This window comes from Trichoderma gamsii (genome assembly GCF_001481775.2).
Source record: "Trichoderma gamsii strain T6085 chromosome Unknown Scaffold_18.2, whole genome shotgun sequence".
Classification (NCBI taxonomy): Eukaryota; Fungi; Ascomycota; class Sordariomycetes; order Hypocreales; family Hypocreaceae; genus Trichoderma; species Trichoderma gamsii.
In genome coordinates this window covers 97,154-117,677 of record NW_020171355.1, presented here as the reverse complement: position 1 = coordinate 117,677, position 20,524 = coordinate 97,154, and the positions used below count along the sequence as shown (strand labels likewise).

At 46.4% G+C, this 20,524-nt stretch overlaps 6 protein-coding genes across 6 annotated transcripts; 5 read left to right on the top strand and 1 right to left on the bottom strand.

The window, feature by feature from the left end:
• Positions 1-846: 846 nt before the first annotated feature.
• On the top strand, positions 847-2,748 carry TGAM01_v205645 (hypothetical protein; the record flags this gene model as incomplete). The annotated part of the gene is made up of 2 exons (XM_018801048.2): positions 847-1,834; positions 1,886-2,748. 2 exons carry the CDS (start codon positions 847-849, stop codon positions 2,746-2,748), a joined length of 1,851 nt encoding a protein of 616 aa, XP_018665880.2.
• A 5,258-nt stretch (positions 2,749-8,006) lies between these two features.
• Positions 8,007-9,782, top strand: TGAM01_v205644 (major facilitator superfamily transporter; the record flags this gene model as incomplete). Its single annotated transcript, XM_018801049.2, has 1 exon — positions 8,007-9,782. The coding sequence occupies one exon, from the start codon at positions 8,007-8,009 to the stop codon at positions 9,780-9,782; it is 1,776 nt and encodes a 591-aa protein (XP_018665881.1).
• A 1,354-nt stretch (positions 9,783-11,136) lies between these two features.
• Positions 11,137-11,496, top strand: TGAM01_v205643 (hypothetical protein; the record flags this gene model as incomplete). The annotated part of the gene is made up of 1 exon (XM_018801050.1): positions 11,137-11,496. One exon carries the CDS (start codon positions 11,137-11,139, stop codon positions 11,494-11,496), a length of 360 nt encoding a protein of 119 aa, XP_018665882.1.
• A 1,013-nt stretch (positions 11,497-12,509) lies between these two features.
• Positions 12,510-12,922, top strand: TGAM01_v205642 (hypothetical protein; the record flags this gene model as incomplete). The annotated part of the gene is made up of 2 exons (XM_024549676.1): positions 12,510-12,539; positions 12,641-12,922. The coding sequence occupies 2 exons, from the start codon at positions 12,510-12,512 to the stop codon at positions 12,920-12,922; spliced, it is 312 nt and encodes a 103-aa protein (XP_024405534.1).
• A 4,082-nt stretch (positions 12,923-17,004) lies between these two features.
• On the bottom strand, positions 17,005-18,272 carry TGAM01_v205641 (hypothetical protein; the record flags this gene model as incomplete). The annotated part of the gene is made up of 2 exons (XM_018801051.1): positions 17,005-18,132; positions 18,201-18,272. The coding sequence occupies 2 exons, from the start codon at positions 18,270-18,272 to the stop codon at positions 17,005-17,007; spliced, it is 1,200 nt and encodes a 399-aa protein (XP_018665883.1).
• A 552-nt stretch (positions 18,273-18,824) lies between these two features.
• Positions 18,825-19,736, top strand: TGAM01_v205640 (hypothetical protein; the record flags this gene model as incomplete). Its single annotated transcript, XM_018801052.2, has 2 exons — positions 18,825-19,002; positions 19,063-19,736. 2 exons carry the CDS (start codon positions 18,825-18,827, stop codon positions 19,734-19,736), a joined length of 852 nt encoding a protein of 283 aa, XP_018665884.2.
• Positions 19,737-20,524: the final 788 nt, after the last annotated feature.

Sequence of the window (20,524 nt, the reverse complement as noted above, 5' to 3'; positions counted from 1 at the left end):
GACATATATATCAGTTCATGCTTGTTTATCGTCACATACGACCATAGGTAGTGGAGAATTCGGGGTCCCGTCAAGTTCTTTATTGAGGTTTCGTGTCTGTCATTTTTTGAGTCTTGAAGTTCTAAATTTGGAGTCACATGGCTGCGTTTTCTGAAACAACTGAACCAACATTTCATGTACGTACCTGATGTAGCATGACATGACTGTATCATTTTTAACGGTTTCAATTAAACTAGCTGCCCTTTTCTTAAAAAAATTTAAGAATCCGACATGATTAACCACAAAACAAGGAACGTTGCTATTCACACTCCCTCTGAGATCCCTTGTCACATCTGCCTCCCTTCAGGCTACCTATCACCTCTTAAGCGTCAACTATCACACGCCTATGCCACTCGCTACCGGTGAAGCGGATCAACTCTTTAACGAGGCATTAGGCATCAAGCGCGATTTTTAGTGCGTAAAGAGGAAAGTATAATAGAGACAAGCACAACTTGACGCGTGCTATGGACAGCAAGGAAGGATCTTGCGGCGGATATAGCGGATCGATCGCTGGGGGAGGTCAAGTTCTGGGTAAGGGCACGCGCTAAAGCTATTTTTATGGGGAAGATTCAGTAGGCAGTCCGCTATAATAAAGAGCTTAGCAACATGAACATTGGAATGTTACATTCATGCTCCTTATAGTTACGACGGCGAAATCTGGTTGGATGCCCGATATTAATCACCCTGTCATTAATAAGCAAATGTTGTTGGATCTAACAATTGCTATAAGTAGCCTGCCTTCACCGCTCAAAATCAAATGTGCTGGAAAATACCGCAAATGACATTCTGGTATTTGATACACGCAACATGTCTGACTCCAGGAACTACACCGTAGGATGGATTTGCGCTCTTGAGACGGAATACGTCGCTGCACAAAGCTTTCTCGACGAAGAGCATAAAGGGCCAGAGTATGTATCTCCTCATGATAATAATGATTATACCCTAGGCAAGATTGGGAAACATAATGTTGTCATCGCTGTTCTTCCCGATGGAGAGTATGGCACTTCATCCGCCGCTAGCGTTGCAAGAGATATGCTACATAGCTTTCCCAACGTCAGGATTGGCCTGATGGTTGGCATTGGCGGCGGCGCGCCAAGTTCAAAACATGATATTCGCCTAGGTGATATTGTGGTCAGCGCTCCTCGTCATGGAGAGAGCGGTGTATTCCAGTATGACTTTGGCAAAACAATACAGAACCAGAGTTTCCAACCAACGGGTTTCTTAAACCAAACGCCAATGGTGCTACGGACCGCTATTAATGGAATTAAAGCGGAGCATAAGCGGAAAGGGCACCAAATTGAACAGGCAATAAATGGCGTTCTCCAAGAGAGTCCTAGGTTAAGGAGAGACTATAAGCGACCAGACATGAACAGCGATAGACTATATCTGAGCGAGTTCGTCCATACGAAGGAAGAGGAGACTTGCGCAGTAGCATGTGGTGATAATCCGTCCAGCCTAGTGCCTCGGATTAAACGAACCGAGAGCGATGATAACCCAGCAATTTTCTATGGTACCATTGCTTCGTCAAATCAACTTATGAAGGATGCCGTGGCCCGAGATAGTCTCGCGAAAGAGAAGGAAGTTCTATGCTTTGAAATGGAAGCAGCAGGGCTAATGAATCACTTCCCTTGCCTAGTTATTCGTGGTATTTGCGATTATGCAGATTCCCACAAGAATAAAGAATGGCAAGGGTATGCGGCAATGGCGGCAGCTGCTTATGCTAAAAACCTACTCTGTCGGATTCCTCTTAATAAGATGGAAGCTGAGAAGAAGCTCTGCGATGTTATTTCTTCTGGTCAGTTACTCTAATTGAGATATGGAAATTGCACTACTTACATAGTCTCAGTAAAAAATAGTTTAGATGAAGTATATACTGCTACTCAAGACACAAAAGCTACAGTTCAAAATCTGGATCTCGAACAAAAGCGGGGAAAGGTTGAATATTGGCTCTCGCCACCAGATCCCTCGACAAACTTTAACAAAGCTCTACAGCAACGGCATAAGGGCTCTGGCCTTTGGTTTTTGCAAAGTGATAACTTCATCAAATGGAGAACGCAGCCAAGTTCATTTCTATGGCTTCATGGCATCCCAGGCTGTGGTAAAACGATCCTAAGCTCTACCATTATTGAGCAACTGGGTACTATGCTACCTTCTCAAACGATTCTCTATTTCTATTTCGATTTTAACGATACGGCTAAGCAAACACTTGATAAGATGATACGTTCACTTATTTACCAGTTTTACCATAATGATGAAAAGGATTCGCAGCCACTATATTCTCTCTTCTCATCATGTAAAGACAGACAGCGACAACCGACAACCGAAGAGCTTTGCAACGTGTTCTTCGAGATGCTGAACCGAATTGAAGAAATTTGGATCGTCCTTGATGCTCTGGACGAATGCAGTACCAGAAGAGGCCCAGCGATAAATGGAGTACTATCATGGATCAGAGAAATTTTGAACACGGAGCAAAGGAATGTCCACCTTCTTGTAACAAGTCGTCCAGAACAAGATATTGAATCTGAGATAACTCAACATTACCAAAAAGATGACATAATTGCAATCAAGAGTGGCCTTATTAGCGACGACATCCGCGCGTACATCCATGCCAGAGTCAGAGAGAATCCTGGCCTCAAGAGGTGGTGGTCGCATGTGGAAGTCCAAAATGAGATTGAGTTGCGACTTATAGAGAAAGCGGATGGAATGTAAGATTACATGTTCACCGTCAGTCTATCAACTGTGGAAAGGTTAACGTTTATTGTCTAGGTTTCGATGGGTTGCATGTCAACTTGATACTCTAGAAAATTGCCTAGACTATCGTACTCTCCAAAGTGCTCTTGCATCCCTCCCAAGGACATTAGATGAAACCTACTCTAGGATCTTGAACAGCATCCCCTTGGAATACAAGCAACAAGCTATCAAGCTTCTGCAATTCTTAACATACTCAGAGCGCCCGTTAAGAATTGATGAGGCTATTGACATAATTGCTACTGAACCAGAAGGGGATCAATACTTCAACTCAATATACAGGATGCCTGATCCCCGTGAAATCACATGCTACTGTTTAAGTTTAGTAGTTACCGTTCCTATGCAAGAGGGCGGGTGCTCTGAGCTTCAATTGGCACACTTGTCCGTCAAGGAATATTTAACATCGAATCGGATTGAACAAGATTTCTTGCAATGTTTCCAAGAGGTCTCTGCTAAAGCTTCAATTGCAATAGTTTGCCTTGCGTATCTACTGCACTTGGACTTTTCGATTATAAGCAGCGTACCTTGGGAAGCCTGGGAAACTGGGGAGGCCAGGATGGCCAGGACATCAGAGGAAGTCCAAAAGCGATTTCCCTTTGCCCAATACTGCGCGAAATATTGGACAAGCCACGCAGTAGCGGCTGAAGAAAACAATAAGACGCTACAAGATTTTATCAAGCAGCTTTTCTGCAATCGTCAATTATCGTATAGGAATTGTTATACCATTTATAGTCCCGATGCAGAGTTGTTTGGGGGAGGCGATGAACCGGCTTCGCCGTTATACTACGCATCCTTTAGCGGCTTGGAAGTTACAGTGGAATTTCTATTAGATCAAGGCGTTAACGTGAACGCAATAGGTGGATTATATCATACCGCGCTCCAGGCAGCGTCATATAAAGGATATGACAATATTGTTGGATTACTTCTTCGCAACCATGCCGATACGAATATAGAAGCTGAGGGTCATATCACAGCACTTTGGAGAGCAGCAAAGGCAGGGCATGAAATAATTGTCAAGATGCTTCTTGATTATGATGCTGATGTTAATATACGAACCGAGCCTGATGAGGATACACATTACAAAACTATACTTCAGGTAGCATCAAGGAAAGGGCACGAGAGTATTGTCAGACTACTTCTTAACCACGGTGCGGATGTCAATATTCGAGATGAATACCAAGACACTGCACTCCAGCTAGCCTCAAGGGAAGGTTATGAAGGCATTATCAAGTTACTTCTTAGCCATGGTGCTGATATTGATGCGCGATACGAAGGCCAGGATACCGCACTTCATATAGCCTCAGGTGAAGGGCATGAAGGAATTGTCAAGCTGCTCCTCGACAATGGTGCAGATATTGAAGCGCACGACGAATATCAGTACACGGCGCTCCAGATGGCATCGAGCGAAGGACACGAGGGTATTGTCGAGCTACTTCTCAGCCACGGAGCTAATGTTGATATGCGATATGAAGACCAAAGAACAGCACTTCACATAGCGTCAGAGGAAGGGCACGAAGCAATTGTCAAGCTGCTTCTTGAAAATGATGCTGATGCTACATTGTGTGAAGATGCACTCCAAGTAGCATCAATGGCAGGACACGAGGGCATTGCCAAGCTGCTCCTTAGCCACGGTGCTCATGCTGATAATGTGCGACATGAAGATCAGATAACTGCACTCCAGGCAGCATCGAAAGAAGGACATCATGGCATTGTTAAGCTGCTTCTTAACCATGGTGCTTATGTCAACATGATACATTATGGAATGGATAATGCCGGGACTGCGCTCCATGCAGCATCAAAAGCAGGGCATGAAAATATTGTCAAGCTGCTCTTAAGCAGTGGCGCAGATATAAACATCATACAGTACGGAGATGGGGCTGGAACTGCACTTTATACAGCGTCAGTGGCGGGGAATGAGGGCGCTGTCAAAGCACTCCTTGCCCATTATGATAGCAAACGAGAAGAATACGATGTAGCCGCGCTCTGTGCAGCATCAAAACTGGGCCATAAGAACATTGTCAAACTGTTCCTCGGCGAGGGATATTAGTGTTGGATAGTGCAATAGTAGTAACACAAAGTAAGCAGCCATGATTGCTCTGGTAGCATATACTCTGTGTAACTCTTCATCAGTGCTTTGGCCATTCATACTATAGGCAGCCGACAAAAGATCATCTGCGAATTCCTCTACCAGGAGTTTGTTTATCTGACTGTATTCATATCATGTTATTCATGTTCATTTATAATTCATTTCCGAGAGAAGGCAGCTTCAGAAGCATCTCGTGGTATATGATACCTTTTGTGCTTTGCTCTGTTACATACGACCATAGGTAGTGGAGAATTCGGGGTCCCGTCTGCTCCCCCATAGACAAGCCACTAACCGGCAGATTAGTAGTCAAGTGGGTGACCATTGGCGAACACCGGCTGTTGTATGTTTTTATTTTTTTATTTTTGTCATTTCTCTATCTCATAATCTTCTTTTGATGAGTGTCGGGACGATGGTCTATGAAGGTTATGCGTAACCATATCAGACACTGGGTGCTATCTTGCTCTTATGGCTGAGGAGCGGATCGTTGCGATAGTGGCTTTTGGGCACGCTTATTGTGCTTTTTTATCGCTTATAATAAGTGGCGATGTTGAATATATTATGTTTTGGGCAAGTTGCGAGACAAAACGGATATCCTGTGTCCCGTAACTAAACACTTCACCGGCTGTACGAGGAGCCACAGTGCTGCAATGGCGTGACTGGTGTATTTAATTTATCCAACAATAGCTATAAAGCAACAACAGAGCTATGATTCTTCCTAAAATGGCTGAAACTTATGAAAACCAAGAAAGAAGAGACAAGAAGAAATGCAAAAGGAGTAATCACCATGAGAAGCCATGAGAAGCACCCAGAGACAGCACACACATTCAGTACATATTCATCGCGCTATTGACTCCGTGAATGGATTGTCCACACATACAGAGCATTCTAGCAACCGCTGTGCCAATTCAAGTAGGGCTGGGGTACGCTGTTTCGAGCCAATAGCCGTCCGATTGGCTCACAGACGTTACGCTTACTACCAGGCTAATACCTCCAAGTAAAGATATGATTCCGATTACGAGCCAGCCCATTAACAGTGTCGCCACCGACGTAATCTACACTCTGCCAGGGCAATCTTGCATGCTCCATTCGCGCTTGCCCAGCATTCTCGTAGCCAAATGTGGATCACAAATTATCTGGAACACCATACAGGCAAGTGGTAGTCTATCGGGCGTCTAGAATGGATCCTCACGAGATCTGCGGCAGAGATGTCACAATCTGACAAGTCGTCTAGTGCTTTGGAGCGCATTGTTACTGATGTGGCCAGTTGGGTACTCACGATGATCAAGCCTCTTGGTTAAATATGTCGAACACTAATCTCGTATGAAGAATGGAGCGATTGAGAAGACATATAGCCAGCTTCCACAGCTGATTACGTGATTCTGGTATGCCAACTAATTCTTTAGGCCTGATTATGCCACTGCAAATACTTAGCTTAACTATGTTGCTAGGTACTCGGGCCGCTATCGTAGATTCGTCAAGGAAGGGGCTCGACTAATGAGCTGAAGCTATAGATTCTACATACGCGCAACTAACCAACTGTCGATCTCATGGAATTGAATAAGTCAAAGCTAACGGTAGACTGAACGTCCATTAGATACCGCAGTTGGGACATTTTAGCAACAAATTGATTATTGAAGGCAAGCGGGCGCTGTCTTGTGGAGCAAGTCGGACTAGGGTTCGCTCTCTTCTGTACCCAAATATCAAATTTCACAGCGATGTCGCTAAGAGAAGGAGAACAGAGACCTAGCGGTGCGAATAGCCCTTGCTCGCCGGTGGGACGGGCTTCAACTCAGCTGTCAAAGCTTTCCAAATGCTTCACATAGATCTATGCTCTTCTTTGGGGTAATCTCAATTCTAAGCGAGGACTCATTGGCCAAAGCTGGGACACCGAAATCGATGTATCGCTCGATCTAAATTATTGATCCATTTTATAAGGATTACGATGTGATGTCATGATAAGATTTTGAGAATCCCACCACGGAATACGACGTGCGGACTCATCAATTTGTAATACCATTAGCCGCGTCGACATCCAATGCACCGTCTATTGAGATAACTAGCAGCCAGCTCACAAGCAGCATTACCAATTCCAACACGCTGGATCCTCCGCTCTTTTCATAAGATGATTACAGATTTGATTCTCTGCAATTAGAAATTAAATTGCAACATGGCGTAAAATCGAGTTTTCACGATGTTTAGTTGACTCGGCGATAGGAGCTGATATACAACGGCGCGGCTGAGCAACGAGGCGCTAACTTGAATTGGCAATTTCTGTGCTGCCTTTTTTCTGTTTTTGGAAAATGCAGGCTAGCCCATTCAGTCAATTTGATTGAAGCTTCCCCTTCCACAAGAGGTTTCGCGGGGCGGTTAAAGCCGAGTCCTTGGATCTCAACGCTCATAAGCTCTTACATCTGGAAATGATAGTCGGTAGGGGTTCTAGAAGACCCTTCTCGCGAAATAAGATATGCCGGTACATGCAAAGTAGCTTTATGAGATGACAAAGCACAGAGACTTGGTTCCAGCGTCATAGGGCAGCGTCAGATGGCATGTAACTGATGATCAAATATTGCTTCTTTCTCGAGGAAAATATCCATTTCCTCAATAAAGTCGCGTAAGGATATGCGTCTGACAGCTCCTAACTGGATTGATTAAGCGCCCTATGGATCCATGTAAAGAGTCTAAATTTTATGTGTTGTGGATTCAAGCAGTCTTCGTGGCAAATCCGGAGCAATCTATTCGGCGAGGCTATGTGCCGACATATCAAATGAAGCTAAAAGCTGTCATAGCTCTTTGAACGCTATCTTAGTTTAACATTTCAAATCCCTGTCGTCGACAAGTACCTGTCGGGCATGCCCTGGATACACGGATTGTGACGTTTGTCATCCGAGGATTCCGTTTTCGAAACTGCACTTCGACTTACACGCAGAATAGAATGGTGATTTATAATATGTATATTGTGAGTTCTGTTGATATAAAGTATGCCTTGAGTCTTCTTGGAGTAGAATACTCAGCAGCTCAACATCGACATCTTCCCTCAACACTTAACTACTAGCCTCACAACTTTATAAACATTTACAACTTTTGGAGAGAGAAAAATAATAATTAAGGACTTTACATCTCAAAGGACATAGAAATGTCTGACCTTTTTCGAGAGTCAGCGCTTGGCCAAGCCATTCGCCTTGTCTCTAGAAACAATTGGCTGCAATACCCAGAAGAGAAGCCAGGTTTCGTTCTACCACCTCAATATGCAGCGCTCTTGGCAGGCAAAGAGAAACAGCAAGAGGCGGCCTCTAATCTTCCAAACTCACAACAATCCGGTGCTCCTCTATCTCCATCCGCTTCCACCTCTGATACTGTTGCTGAGGGCGGAGAGGAGTTGAAGAGAGAGAGAACAGCAGCAAGCATAGCAAGCGGTCCATATCGAGACCAGAGAGCCGACATTGAACAACAAGCCGAGCTTCAAAGAACAAAGAGCGAGCCTATTGTCCCGCAGAAAACGAACGACGGGCTTATACTAGTCGATTGGTACACAACGGATGATCCAGAGAATCCTCGTAACTGGTCATCGCTGAAGAAGAGCTACATCGTCTTTGTCATCTGCTTGTATACATGGGTCACCTATGTAGCCGGTTCAGTCTACGCCTTCGCAGAGCCAGGCATTGTAGAGCATTTTGGTGTCAGCGTTGAAGCATCTGAGCTTGGCCTTGCTTTATATGTTCTGGCTTATGGTGTAGGCCCGCTAATCTTCGGGCCTCTCACTGAAATCCCAGTCATCGGCAGAAACCCAGTCTACTATCTCACCTTCATCGTCTTCTTTGCTCTGTCATTCCCAGCAGCCGCAATCAACAGCTTCGGTGGTCTGTTGGCCATTCGCTTCTTTGCCGGCTTCTTTGGAAGTGTGGGCATTGCAATCGGAGGAGCCTCTATTGGTGATATCTTCACCCTCATCTACTTCCCCTACGGCCTTGGTTGGTGGGTGCTGTCGTTCTGGGCAGGACCTGCTATCGGACCTACCTTTGCCGGCTTTGCAGCACAGTCAAAAGGCTGGAGATGGCCGCTGTGGGAAATTGTGTGGATATGTGCAGTCATGGCCATTTTCCTGCTAGCCTTTACCCCCGAAACATCCACGCCCAACATTCTACTGAGGCGCGCCAGGCGACTTCGAAAGCTCACTGGTGACTCTCGCCTCCAGTCTGAAAGTGAGATTGAGCAGCGCAACATGACCGGATCCTCTGTGCTTATTGCTGCGCTGATCCGACCCTTTGAAATCACAATAAAGGATCCGTCAGTTTTCTTTGTGAATATATACACAGCCTTGACCTATGCAATTTACTTCACCTTTTTCGAGGTCTTTCCTCTAGTCTTCCCACCTTTCTATGGTTTCAACCTTGGGGAGACTGGTGCTGCATTCTTGGCTTGTGAGGTGGGAGCGATCGTTGGTCTTGTTCTTTACTTTTCCTACCTTTACTTTTATATGATTCCGGACAACATCAAGAACGGATTCCGTGAACAGGAGCACCGCTTGCTGCCGGCCATTTTCGGTTCCGTTGTCATTCCGGTCGGGCTTTTCATCTTTGCTTGGACTGCTCGGCCCAGTATCCACTGGATCGTGCCGCTGATTGGTGTTGCCATCTTCACCGTCGGTCAATACTGCGTCATCCAGGGTCTTTTCATGTATGTGCCGGTCTCGTATCCTCAATACGCGGCCTCAATTTTCACAGGCAATGACCTGATCAGATCGGCTATTGCTGCCGGGTGCATTCTTGCTGCCAGGCCAATGTTTATCAATTTGGGAGTGCACAAGGGTGTAACAGTCTTGGCTGGACTCAGCGTCATGGGAATCATTGGTACATTGTTGATGTACAAGTATGGCAAGAAGCTTCGTGCCAAATCCAAGTTTGCACAATAGACGTCGAATTGAAGAGGAGAGAAACAATATGTATGCCAGGCTTGGAAGCATAAATGGCCGGTGTGTTCGGATGGTTCTCCCTAGTAAGAACCTCGACATAAAAGCATTAATTTGAGTAATGAAGGGGGGTTCCTTATGTGGCTGATGCTTTAGAACGATAATCATATGGGGGAGTGTGTGGTTCTTTAATGGAATAGGAGTCTTTTTAATGGATACTGGGTTAGACTGTTGAAAGATTATGAATGAGTTTAGAATACAATTAATCAACTTTATGCGAATAACAAGCAGCTCATTCGAGCCTCAACTATAAATCAGTGCTTAACGATCTATCATTTGTAAACTTTGAACAGCTGCTGAATTCTTCAAACATCGTCAGCTTTTCTTTTCTTACTTGTGAGTCTCTCACTCAGTGGTAGTTCTAGGTGCCTGCAATCGTCGCCAAGCGACCAGCCATTTGGTTTTGCAAATAGGCCAAATTCTTCCATAAGACCTTGTACTATAGCTTTAATGGATATAGGAACCCGCAGCGGTGGTTCTTGCAGTGAGTTTTTGATCTTTTCAGAGCCGGAAAATGTCTTCATTTTATTTGCTCCATATTCAAGAAGCATTTTGAGTAGCGAAATGTCATCGTCATCAGACTGTGCCGCCTGATCAAGCGGAGTTTCTCCAAAACTATCCATGGTGTTGATATCTGCGCCGCAAACAAGAAGCAGTTCCACTAGAAAGAGATTCTTCCTTGATACGGCCCAGTGAACTGGAGTTCTGCGACATGAGCCCTTCGCATCAACGTTGGCACCAAAAGAAAGAAGCAGTGCTGCAAACCGACAGCTCTCGGTGGCAGTAAGCGCTGTTTGGCCATCGACGTCTTTGCGCTCTGTGTCAGCAGCAAATGAGAGCAGCAGCTGCGTAACTTGATAGCATCCGCAGTTCACGGCTTGATTTAACCAAATGTGTTTTTGCCGCTTGCCGTTGTGGATATACTTGTTGTGGGTAGCAGGTCTACAGCGACTTCCCCTTCCAGTATGGCCCTAAAAGCAGCATCTCCAACCACAAGATTGGCTAAACCTTGGAAGAGTACCTCCGGAAAAGGTTTTCAGAGCTAAAGCTAATACGTGCCGGTGCTTTGCAGGAGGTATTTGTCCACTGCCCGTGTACTGTCTGCCTAATTAACCCAGTTACTAAGTCCAAGAGAAACTAAGAGCAGGTCAATCGCGCTCTTAAGTTTCTCTCTAACTTAGTTAAAAAGACTAATATCCCCGCCTCCAGCATAGGCGTTATTTCGCCTTATAAGGCGAATGTTAAGCTTTTTAAGCGCTGCTGAAAGGACTTGTAGCATTTGGCACCTCTTACTGGCATGCCCGCTGCCGCGACGGTTAATTCCTTCCAAGGCCGCGAGGCTGACATCATGGTGGTCATTCTTAGAACTACTAAAGAAGTCGGCCCTGGTTTTACCGTCGATAAGAATCGCCTTAATGTCATGTTAAGCCGTCAAAAGAGCGGTCTGTTGGTTTTCGGCGACCTTTACGTCTTGGGCAAGGTGGACGAGCAGAGGGAAATGCAGGCGGCCGAAGGCAGAGGTCAAGGCAGAGGCCAGGGTAAGCAGAGGACTTTGGTCACGCTGGGTGGCGCCACGCACTTCGTGAAGCGCGGAATGCTGGACAAAGTGCTGCAAAATTGGGCTGATACCGGGCGTGTCGTTGAGTTAACAGAGTAGTTCTAGGCGCTCTCCAGGTAGTGAATGACGATAGCTGCTAAACCCTCTCTTTACTATTGCTGCTGCCCCTACTGCCATTATTTTAACATGAACAATTCTGTCTGTTTATATGTATGCACAGTCTCAAGCTCTTACCAGAGCTTCACTTCTAGATTAAACTAACATTCTAAACACAAAGTAGACTTTCTAGCTTCTTAATCAACTGCATCCTAATTCAAGGATGGCGGCTCCAGATGAAGGATTGGTTATGGAGACTGGAGATTAGTTTGGTCCTGCTGGCTGGGTCGAGCGCATAATACCTGTTGTGAGCGGAAAATAAAGAATATTTAATGATCTTATCAGAAGACTAAGGATTTAGGGTTGGGCACGTAAGTGCGCGAAGAAATATACTACTTACCAAGGTAATGAGCATAGTGAAACTCCATTGCCCAAACCTCCTGCATCCTAATTTCATTCCTTTCAATACATGCCCAGAACTGCGTCAGTGCAGTTTGTTATGAATCGCAACAATGTCTTCAATTCGCAGCAATATCATAGGCCCACAGTTATATCGTTTCAAGTGTCACGTATAAAATAGGATTGGATGTCACAGATCAATGTGGTTAGAGGTAACGCCACCAGGCATAGGAAGAGCCGTTTGGCGTCGCATCGGTCAGTCAGGCACAAGATACTATACAAAAAAGGCTTTTTTTATTTATAAATATATTATTGTTAATTATAATAAATTAATTCTATATTAATATTAATATTAGTATTATACTATTATAAAGTATTTATATATTATATTATATCTTAGTAACTTAAATACCTAGTCCTTATAAAGACATCGCTAAGTGCAAAGGTCCTATGCTGCTAATCCAACAAGGGCGGCGAGCAAGTCCAGTTAGACTTAATGTTATATGTTAAAGGATGTTATCAGCAAAGAGTCCAACTTCATTAACAATCCTTTGTGGCATATAGTTTTCACCTCGACATCGATGCTCGCTTGAACCTGGAATACTGCTAGCTTTCCCATGGTATCAGTAAAGGGGGCCTCTCTGCATGTAAGTTGTCTAGCATCCTAGTTCCATTATCAAGCACTCCTGCTACTGCTGCTACTGCTGCTACTGCTGCTACTGCTGCTACTGCTGCTAACCCGGCCAAGGTCGTAGACAAAAAGAAAGTTTCTTGTTTTTTTGCGCCACACGCCCGCATAAGAAGTCAAAGCAGCTCGGCAGAACCGGATAGGGGGGGCCACAGCGAATCGAATATATCAAGATCTTCGCGGATGCCGGAATCCATCCGGTCATGCTCAGGAATATCGAACTCTGTGGATACAAGGTGCCAACTCCCATCCAGAATTCACCATCCTTACTTCGCGGATGCCGGAATTCATCCGGTCATGCTCAGGAATACCAAGCTCTGTGGATACGACGTGCGATTCTAGAAGAAGGATCGGTCGTGAAGACTGGAGTCAAGTCTGCTCCTTTGGCCACCGAGATGGCGCGACCTCCTTCACTGAACGCGACGAACCTCTCGTCAGTGTGCTCACCAAAACTCTCTTGGAAACCAACTAGGATATTTAGACTTCCTTTAGTTATATGCCCGCAGCGAGATAAAGGTAAAGTTCAAATTTGAGTCAGACTTCGATCCTAACGACGTCGCAGGCGCCGGGGGGATGCGGTGAGGGGCCGCACCGCAGAGTCCCGCCGAGATTGTTCAGACTGGACTCGGCAGATCAAGGTCATTCAAGAGGGGCCGCAGCGTATTGATTATATTAAGGCGTTTGCAGATGCAGAAATCATTCGGCCGTGCTCTAAACATTGGGCGCTGAGGACACAAGGCCAACTCTAATCAAGAAGTATATCCCTGCTATCTGTATATAGGCGTGCATAGCCTCAAGCTCTTCTCAGAGCTTCACTTCTAGATTTACCCAATCATTACCTATCTATGTGCCACTGTAGGAGGTCTTTTTTTTTTTTTAATAGCGCGCAATCAGTTTATGAATTCGTCGACTGATAGGTTACATCTGACTTGGCGAGTGCTACAACACGTTTCCAAAGAGCTCAGCAAGCCAATGCTTCGCTGCATATGTCTGAGGTATTCTCAACAATGAGCATATGTCGCACATCAAACGAGGATCCATGATGCTGGCGGATGATGTGAAAGTGTGGTGGAGGTATTGACTGCTACTGCTAGTTACTACTGCTACCGCCAGCCACTACTGATACTGCTAGCTACTACTGCTGTAATCGCCAGCTGCTGCTACTACCGCCAGCTACTGCTGTAATCGCGTTCCCTACAGAGTCTCTATTACTAAGGTACATAACCTTTCTAAGGTTCATACTAGTATGTAGGCACTAGTACTTAGGTAGTTAGCGGGACCAACTATAGTAGTAAGTCCCCGCCTTTCCGCTAGGCGGGATTTTATGGCCTTCGTCATCTCGATGCCCAAGTCAACCAGGCAACTTCGGCTTCGCGAACTCGTTCCATCATGAGAAGCCATCGTCTATCGCTCTTCACGATCGTGCACTCGTCCGCTTAACGATGACTAGGAGTCTGAACTCCAGGCCATTCTCTCTGGTGCAGGCAAGTATTTTCTTCCGAAGATATTAGTCTCCATAGGCCACAATTACTAATAAATATAAAGCAAGATGTGGGAAATATCTACTACAGCCTCTTCTCTGCTATCTTTCCCAAGCTGCGCGAGACCTTGCAAAGAAGTACTTGTGTAATTTACATGTGCGCTTCCGAATTGGTTATACCGGTAGCACCACAGAGAATATTACGCAGATGATTGTTGAAGTTAATTAGGAAGGGAAGAATAAAACTCTTTTACCTCTTCTCAAAGAGATGAATAGTGTTCATACCATTATCTTTATCAACAGTCGTCAAGCTGCTGAGACGCTCGATGACTTTTTGTTCAATATGAAGCTACACAGGTTGGAAGAGAAGCTGCTGTGCGAGCTTGAGATCCGGCTAGGCTCCCCTTCTCATCGAGTCTGCCGTGGCAGCCCGCGGCATCGATGTCCGCAATGTGATGCACGTCATAAACTATAACCTCCCATCCATAGAACACGGCGGTATTGAAGACATCGAATTGGTAAGATTTGGCTCTTCCATCTTCCGTCCTTATCAGGTTTTAGATAGCAGCTGCTAACCATTTAGCTAGGTCGCACTGGTTGCATTGGCCACCGAGGTGTGGCGACCTCCTTCTTTACAGAGCACCATGAACCCCTTGCGAGTGTCCTGACTCACACTCTCCTAGAGACCCACCAGGATATTCCTAACTTCTTCAGTCGTATGTCCCAGGAAATTAGTCCAGCGGAACAAAGGCGAAGTTCGAGACCGAATCGGGCTTTGATCCCAACGACGTCGCGACCTCCTTCTTTACAGAACGCGACTTGCCACCAACTTCATTCAGTCAAGCGAGTCAATCAACGCCGGGATAGATATATAACCAAGATTGAATATATTACTTTAACAACCATTGTTTTACAATCGGCCAGTTTCGAATGCCTATGCAGGAAGATAGATACTACTTTCCAATCACTGTAGCTATCACGTATATCTTCTGCCAATCCTGCTACCCTAATCCTGCTACTCCAGCTTCTTTGTTGAAGGCTGTGCGCTCGACCCAGCCAGCAGCAGACTAGTCTTCAAAAGCAGGACTAACATCTCCATACTCGTCCTTCCACTAGTACGCTTAAGCGTTGCCGCCCTAGTATTTCTCCCCTCTTGGAATCTCTCTTGGGCAGCACTGACGTCTGTATCCATAAGCTCAAGGGCTAGCTGGCGGTAGCAGTCAATACCTCCACCACACTTTCATATCGTCCGTCAACCGGCTATTTAAAGAGATGGTTGATCATAGGCATCTCCTGTTTGCAGCAACTACTTCTTATTTGACTGGTTTTCCTTCTGGAGCGTGATTTCGGCTGTTTGTGAGAGACTTTTTGTAGCATTGGATTGCCCATTGTTCGCTAAATGGCCGCTTGATGCGCCTCCAGCGTCATGTGAAAACTTGCATCGCGCCCCGATGAGTTGATAAGCCAGACGGTCGAGTCGAAGTCAAACGAAATAACGCCTAGGAAATCCTAGCTAGCGTAAGGCTTTTGTAAATTGGAAAGATAAAGGCCCTCTTGATCCAATTCAGACCATCGGTCGGGCACGAAATCGGCACCGACACATAGTGCAGGCGAACCGCACCGCTCACTTTGTTTTTGGCGATGGCGGCATTTACGGTGGACTTGAGCCAGCACGACTTGCCTGTAGCAGCGTATGAGACGGCAAGGCAAGCCGCCTGTGTCGAGCAGATGTTGATGCAATCATGAAGGTTATTAGCGTTGACTGTCTTGTGATCGCCATGATAGTCGAAGCCGGATTCCACGGCGAATGTGGCTCCGTTATTGGCGCGGAAGGTCTGGTCGCGAGTGACAATCTCTCCCGGCCGGGATGGTGACACCGGCCGCCTCTGATGCCAAGACGAGGATCGCCGAAGCGACGTTGAGCATGAAGCGCGGGATTCCAAGCCGTCTCAGGTAGCGTCAAGGCGAATACTAAGGCTGATACTCCATCTTAGCATCGTGGCGCGAGCAGACATCTCATATACCTAGATGCTGCCATGCGTTTTAAAGCAGCTGGCGTTGCTTCCATAATCGCAGAAAGAGAGATCAACTTGTATTCTCGCCAAGTCAAGTGTCTTCGCATAGATCTAATGGCAGTCTATCGATTCTCTCAGCTGATGTGGATCTCCCAGGGCCTGGAGGGTTCATCACTGGTGCCAGCAAAGAACGCTGCCAGTCCTACGAAACAGCATGTGCAGCACATGAATAGTCTCCGGTTTAGCAAATGCAGCTGAGAAGGGGAGGGCCGAGCCATTGTTCGTGAACGGCGTTTGACTTGAACTCCCTTCAGCCCCCTTGAAACTATGCCAACAAAGTAACAAGCTGGACTAGGGGGCAAGCGGCTTATAGGGAAAGAAGTCTTCTCAGCCTTGAATATGCTATTACTCTATACAAAATAAGATCTGAGATACAGTGAGAGCTGATCTTGACTTTTATTATAACAAAAAAAAACATACAACAGCCGGTGTTCGCTGATGGTCACCCACTCAACTACTAATCTGCCTCTCATTGGCTTGACTCTGGGAGAGCAGACGGGATCCCGTATTTTCCAATGGATATGGTCGTATGTGCTTGGTGGTAGCTTTGATCAACTTATAAGTCACCTTCTGCTAGCTGTATTGTTCAGCACAACCCCAACACGATCTTTTTGCACGCCAAGATGAAAGGTGTAAAGGTGTGACATTGACGCCTCGTGCAAGCTTCGGCTCTTCACACCCGAAAACTCCCATTCCATCAACAGCGCTCACTTTTCTTTATTGACCCTGACCACACATCTCAAAAATGCCGGGCATTGCCAAAGCCGCAGCAACATTCGCCGTCACAGCGGGACACAATTTCCTTTGAGACGTATGTTAAGTACAGTTATCGAGACGTTAACAATAAGCCGTTGGCAAGTTGCAAAATCTCATTCCAAGTATTGGAGTGGCCAGGAAAGCCATCTGCGACATGCCTCTGAGATGTGAAGGATTTCTTGTATGGTGTGCCGCGCCCATCCTTCAATGAACCAATACCGTTCAATGGTACTGAGCAAGACGCAGAAGTGACCCAAGATAATCAAGGCAATCGTGTCTTTATTTTTCAACTGCTCAATGAATACATCATTCAGCTGGTAGATCCAGGACATGATAGCCTGCATCGTGCCTTTGATGGTTTGCCGGGAATCTCGGCCCTTGCCAAAGGTGGACTCAAAGCAGCCTAACAATACCTCCATCTCGTGTTCGTAAGCATTCCTGACTTGTTGCACTCCAACAACGGCTATCAGGTTTGAAATGTCGTTCAAGGACAAGCGCCAGTCTTCAATGCCAGCCACCAAGGGCTCTGACAGGGACGACTCTTCTTGTTGTTTCTCCTTCTCCGGCTGAGGCTGATAGTCGGCCAGCCCACCGGAGAAGATGGATGGCCACCCCGACGTCAAAACGACGAATTTTACGCCACCGAGCAATGATAGCCACGAAATTTGTCCATGCTCGGCAACCAGAAGCAAATGGCCCGGAGTAGGTCCTTTAGCTAAAGCTATGAAGCATATGAGAACGGCAATGACGTAAAGTGGTGCTGAAGTCTCGCCATCTAGGTGTTTGAGGAACTCGGTTGCTCCTTGTATAGCAAAGGTTGAGTGCTTCTCAGCAAGCTCCAGATATCTTGGCGCATTACATGGCTTCAGTCTAGCAAGGTGGTAAGATGACATGGCCAGTATAAGATCAAGGATGCAAGGATGCTGAAAGCCAAGCTGAGGCACCCCTTCGGACCAGAGCTTGACATCGTCGCCCAATGTTTGCGCAGTGGTAGTCATGAAGTTATGAAACAGTTCCAAGCTATCAATATCAAGACGCTTCGCCGAATATGCACATGCTCTTGGGGCGGAAGCTGCAGAGCTCAGACGAAGCTGCTCGGCCCAACTCGCCCAGTCGGATCGAGGCCGGCCTCGACGAGCTGCCTTGGGAGACAAACTTGTTGCCTGCGCAGGAATAGGAGAAAAGTCACAAGGGACGCTGAATCGAGCGCAGTTCCCGCACTGAGGTTTGAACTCGTCACACTAGTATGTTGGACAAGTTAAAACATTACGCATCTCGCGCGAATCTTGATGCGATGCCGAAGGCTCACCTTGATTTTTCGCCTTTTGCACGTTTGGCAACCAAGACGAGACTTGGTATGCTGTCTCCGCGCGTGACCCATACGCAAAGAGATGATGATGTGTTTGTCGGTCTTTGCTTGCGTAATGGTGAGTCGTGTCAAGTTGTTTCATTTACGTTCCCTTTCCGCAAAATCACAAAAGGCTTACACGAACGGGACGCGCTATGCTATGCTGTAAATAGACTGGCTCTCTACACTCGACGCCACCTTGCTGTGGGGACTTATCTCTAAAGTGCAGGGATCAAAATGCGTATCAAATGCGTAAAAGATCTAAGAGGGTACTAAAGGGCTTTACGGCAGATCCAAGTTAGCCTACTCGCCCATCCTACATGAGCGATGAACAAGGGCTCGATACGTACAGCGATGAAATAGGGTTCGGGAGCATCGCAGCGGTAGACTTAACCAAATTACCTATAAATGAAGCAACCTTTGCTGAATGAGATGCCGCAAAATGTTCAAGCTCTTCCGTGTCAACTTTCCTCCTCCTGCAATTGTTTTCCTTCTTTATTTTCTGTCTTTCATTTTCACCCGGGTTCATCTGTAATATCAGAAACCTAGGTTTGGTTGCTCGCAACTCCTTGTGCGCAGTTCAGCATGGCGAACAACACAGAAACTCAGGGATACGCTCCGTTCGACTTGTACCCCTACAACCCATCCCAAGGCCCGGCATTCGCCTTCTTAGGCTTTTTTAGCGTCGTTTGTCTTCTTCACTTGGTGGCCATGATTCCATATCGCTCATTTTTCCCTTTGCCCCTCGTTATCGGCTGTGGTAGTATGTGATATTGGGAACTACAATCCAAACGACTTATACTAATCCAATCGTGTCTGACAGTGGAAGCCAGCGCCTACTGGTTTCGATCACAGTCCCACAACGATGTACGAAAGACTTTACCCTTCCTACTCCAAAATTTACTACTCTTGTCGGCGCCGCCATTCCTGGCGGCGAGCATTTACATGTCCCCTCGCCGCATTGCACGAGTCCTGGAATCAGAGCACCTAACGATACATCCTCGTGTATTGACGAAGCTGTTTGTTCTCGTCGACACCATCTGCTTTGTGACACAGTTTGCCGGATCCGTTATATCCGGCAGCGAAAATGCCGATGAGGCAAGTCACGGGAGGATCATCATCTTGGCAGGCTTGATCCTTCAGGTCGCCGCGTTTGGCTTCTTTGCGGGTTGGACCGCTTGCTTCCAAAAGCGCTTGGCATCTGCGTCATTTCCGAACCCGCTGAGTAGTGAGCTCCCGTGGCAGCGCTACATCTATGGTCTCTATGCCATCAGTGTTCTTTTCATCGTCCGCAATATCACTCGCATGATTGAGTTTCAACAGGGCTCCAACGGCGAGATGCTCGCGCACGAGGCGTATCTCTACGTGCTCGATAGCTCCGTCATGTTGGCCATTGCCACAATCTTTTTGATCTTGCATCCTGGTAGATTGAGATGGATGGGCCGACGCTTGGGGAAATCCTTGGCCCTAGGAGAAGAACATATACCGCTAGCATGATTCACTACGCGCTTGGATGCTGTATAAACCGGGGGATTGCTTGCTACAAGCAATTCTGTGTTCACGGTGCAGCATTGCTCGTTTTTTACGTCGACTTCGGCGACCCATCGATGGAGAATATATATATACTGAGAATCGAAGGGTTGTGTTTACATATTAGTCATTTGTTCCGTCTTCAGGAGAGGTTCGCAAGGAGGTCAGCATATCGGGGAGGAGAGCTGGTGGGTGACAGCCAGGCGCTTGCAACCGGCTTCTCTATACTTTAATCCTATCAGCTGCCATGAATACGGAAACTCGGCAATGTAATAATGTACGATGCTTTTTGCTGTAATATTATATAATGTTTTTCCCTCTTATACAGGAACCATTTCTACGAGTTACCTGGCCATGTACGCGAACCCGAACTTGTGCTCGCTAGCCCGAGGTTAGCAGGCTCGAAGGCCATTTAACGAAGCAAGATTTCGTTGGAGCAAGCTCGGAATGACCTCACCTGAGTCTCATGTCCGTTGAAATTTCGAGCTCGTAAGCGCTTTGTTGCCAGCTCACAACAACACTGCCGCCAAAGCGCCAGGATGTTCGTAGTTGCGACTCATCTATGCCAAGGGCTTCTCGGTGGCATTCAAAGTGCATCTTTCAAGATGTAGATGGCCATTTGTCTGACTGGATTTATCTTTTGCTTCACTTTTTTTCTTGCGTTTCTCAAACTAAGCTACGTCTGCTGTGCCTATGAGCTCCATCCGCTATATATGTTGGCCAACACTTAGAATGGGGTGACAACAGAACCATGT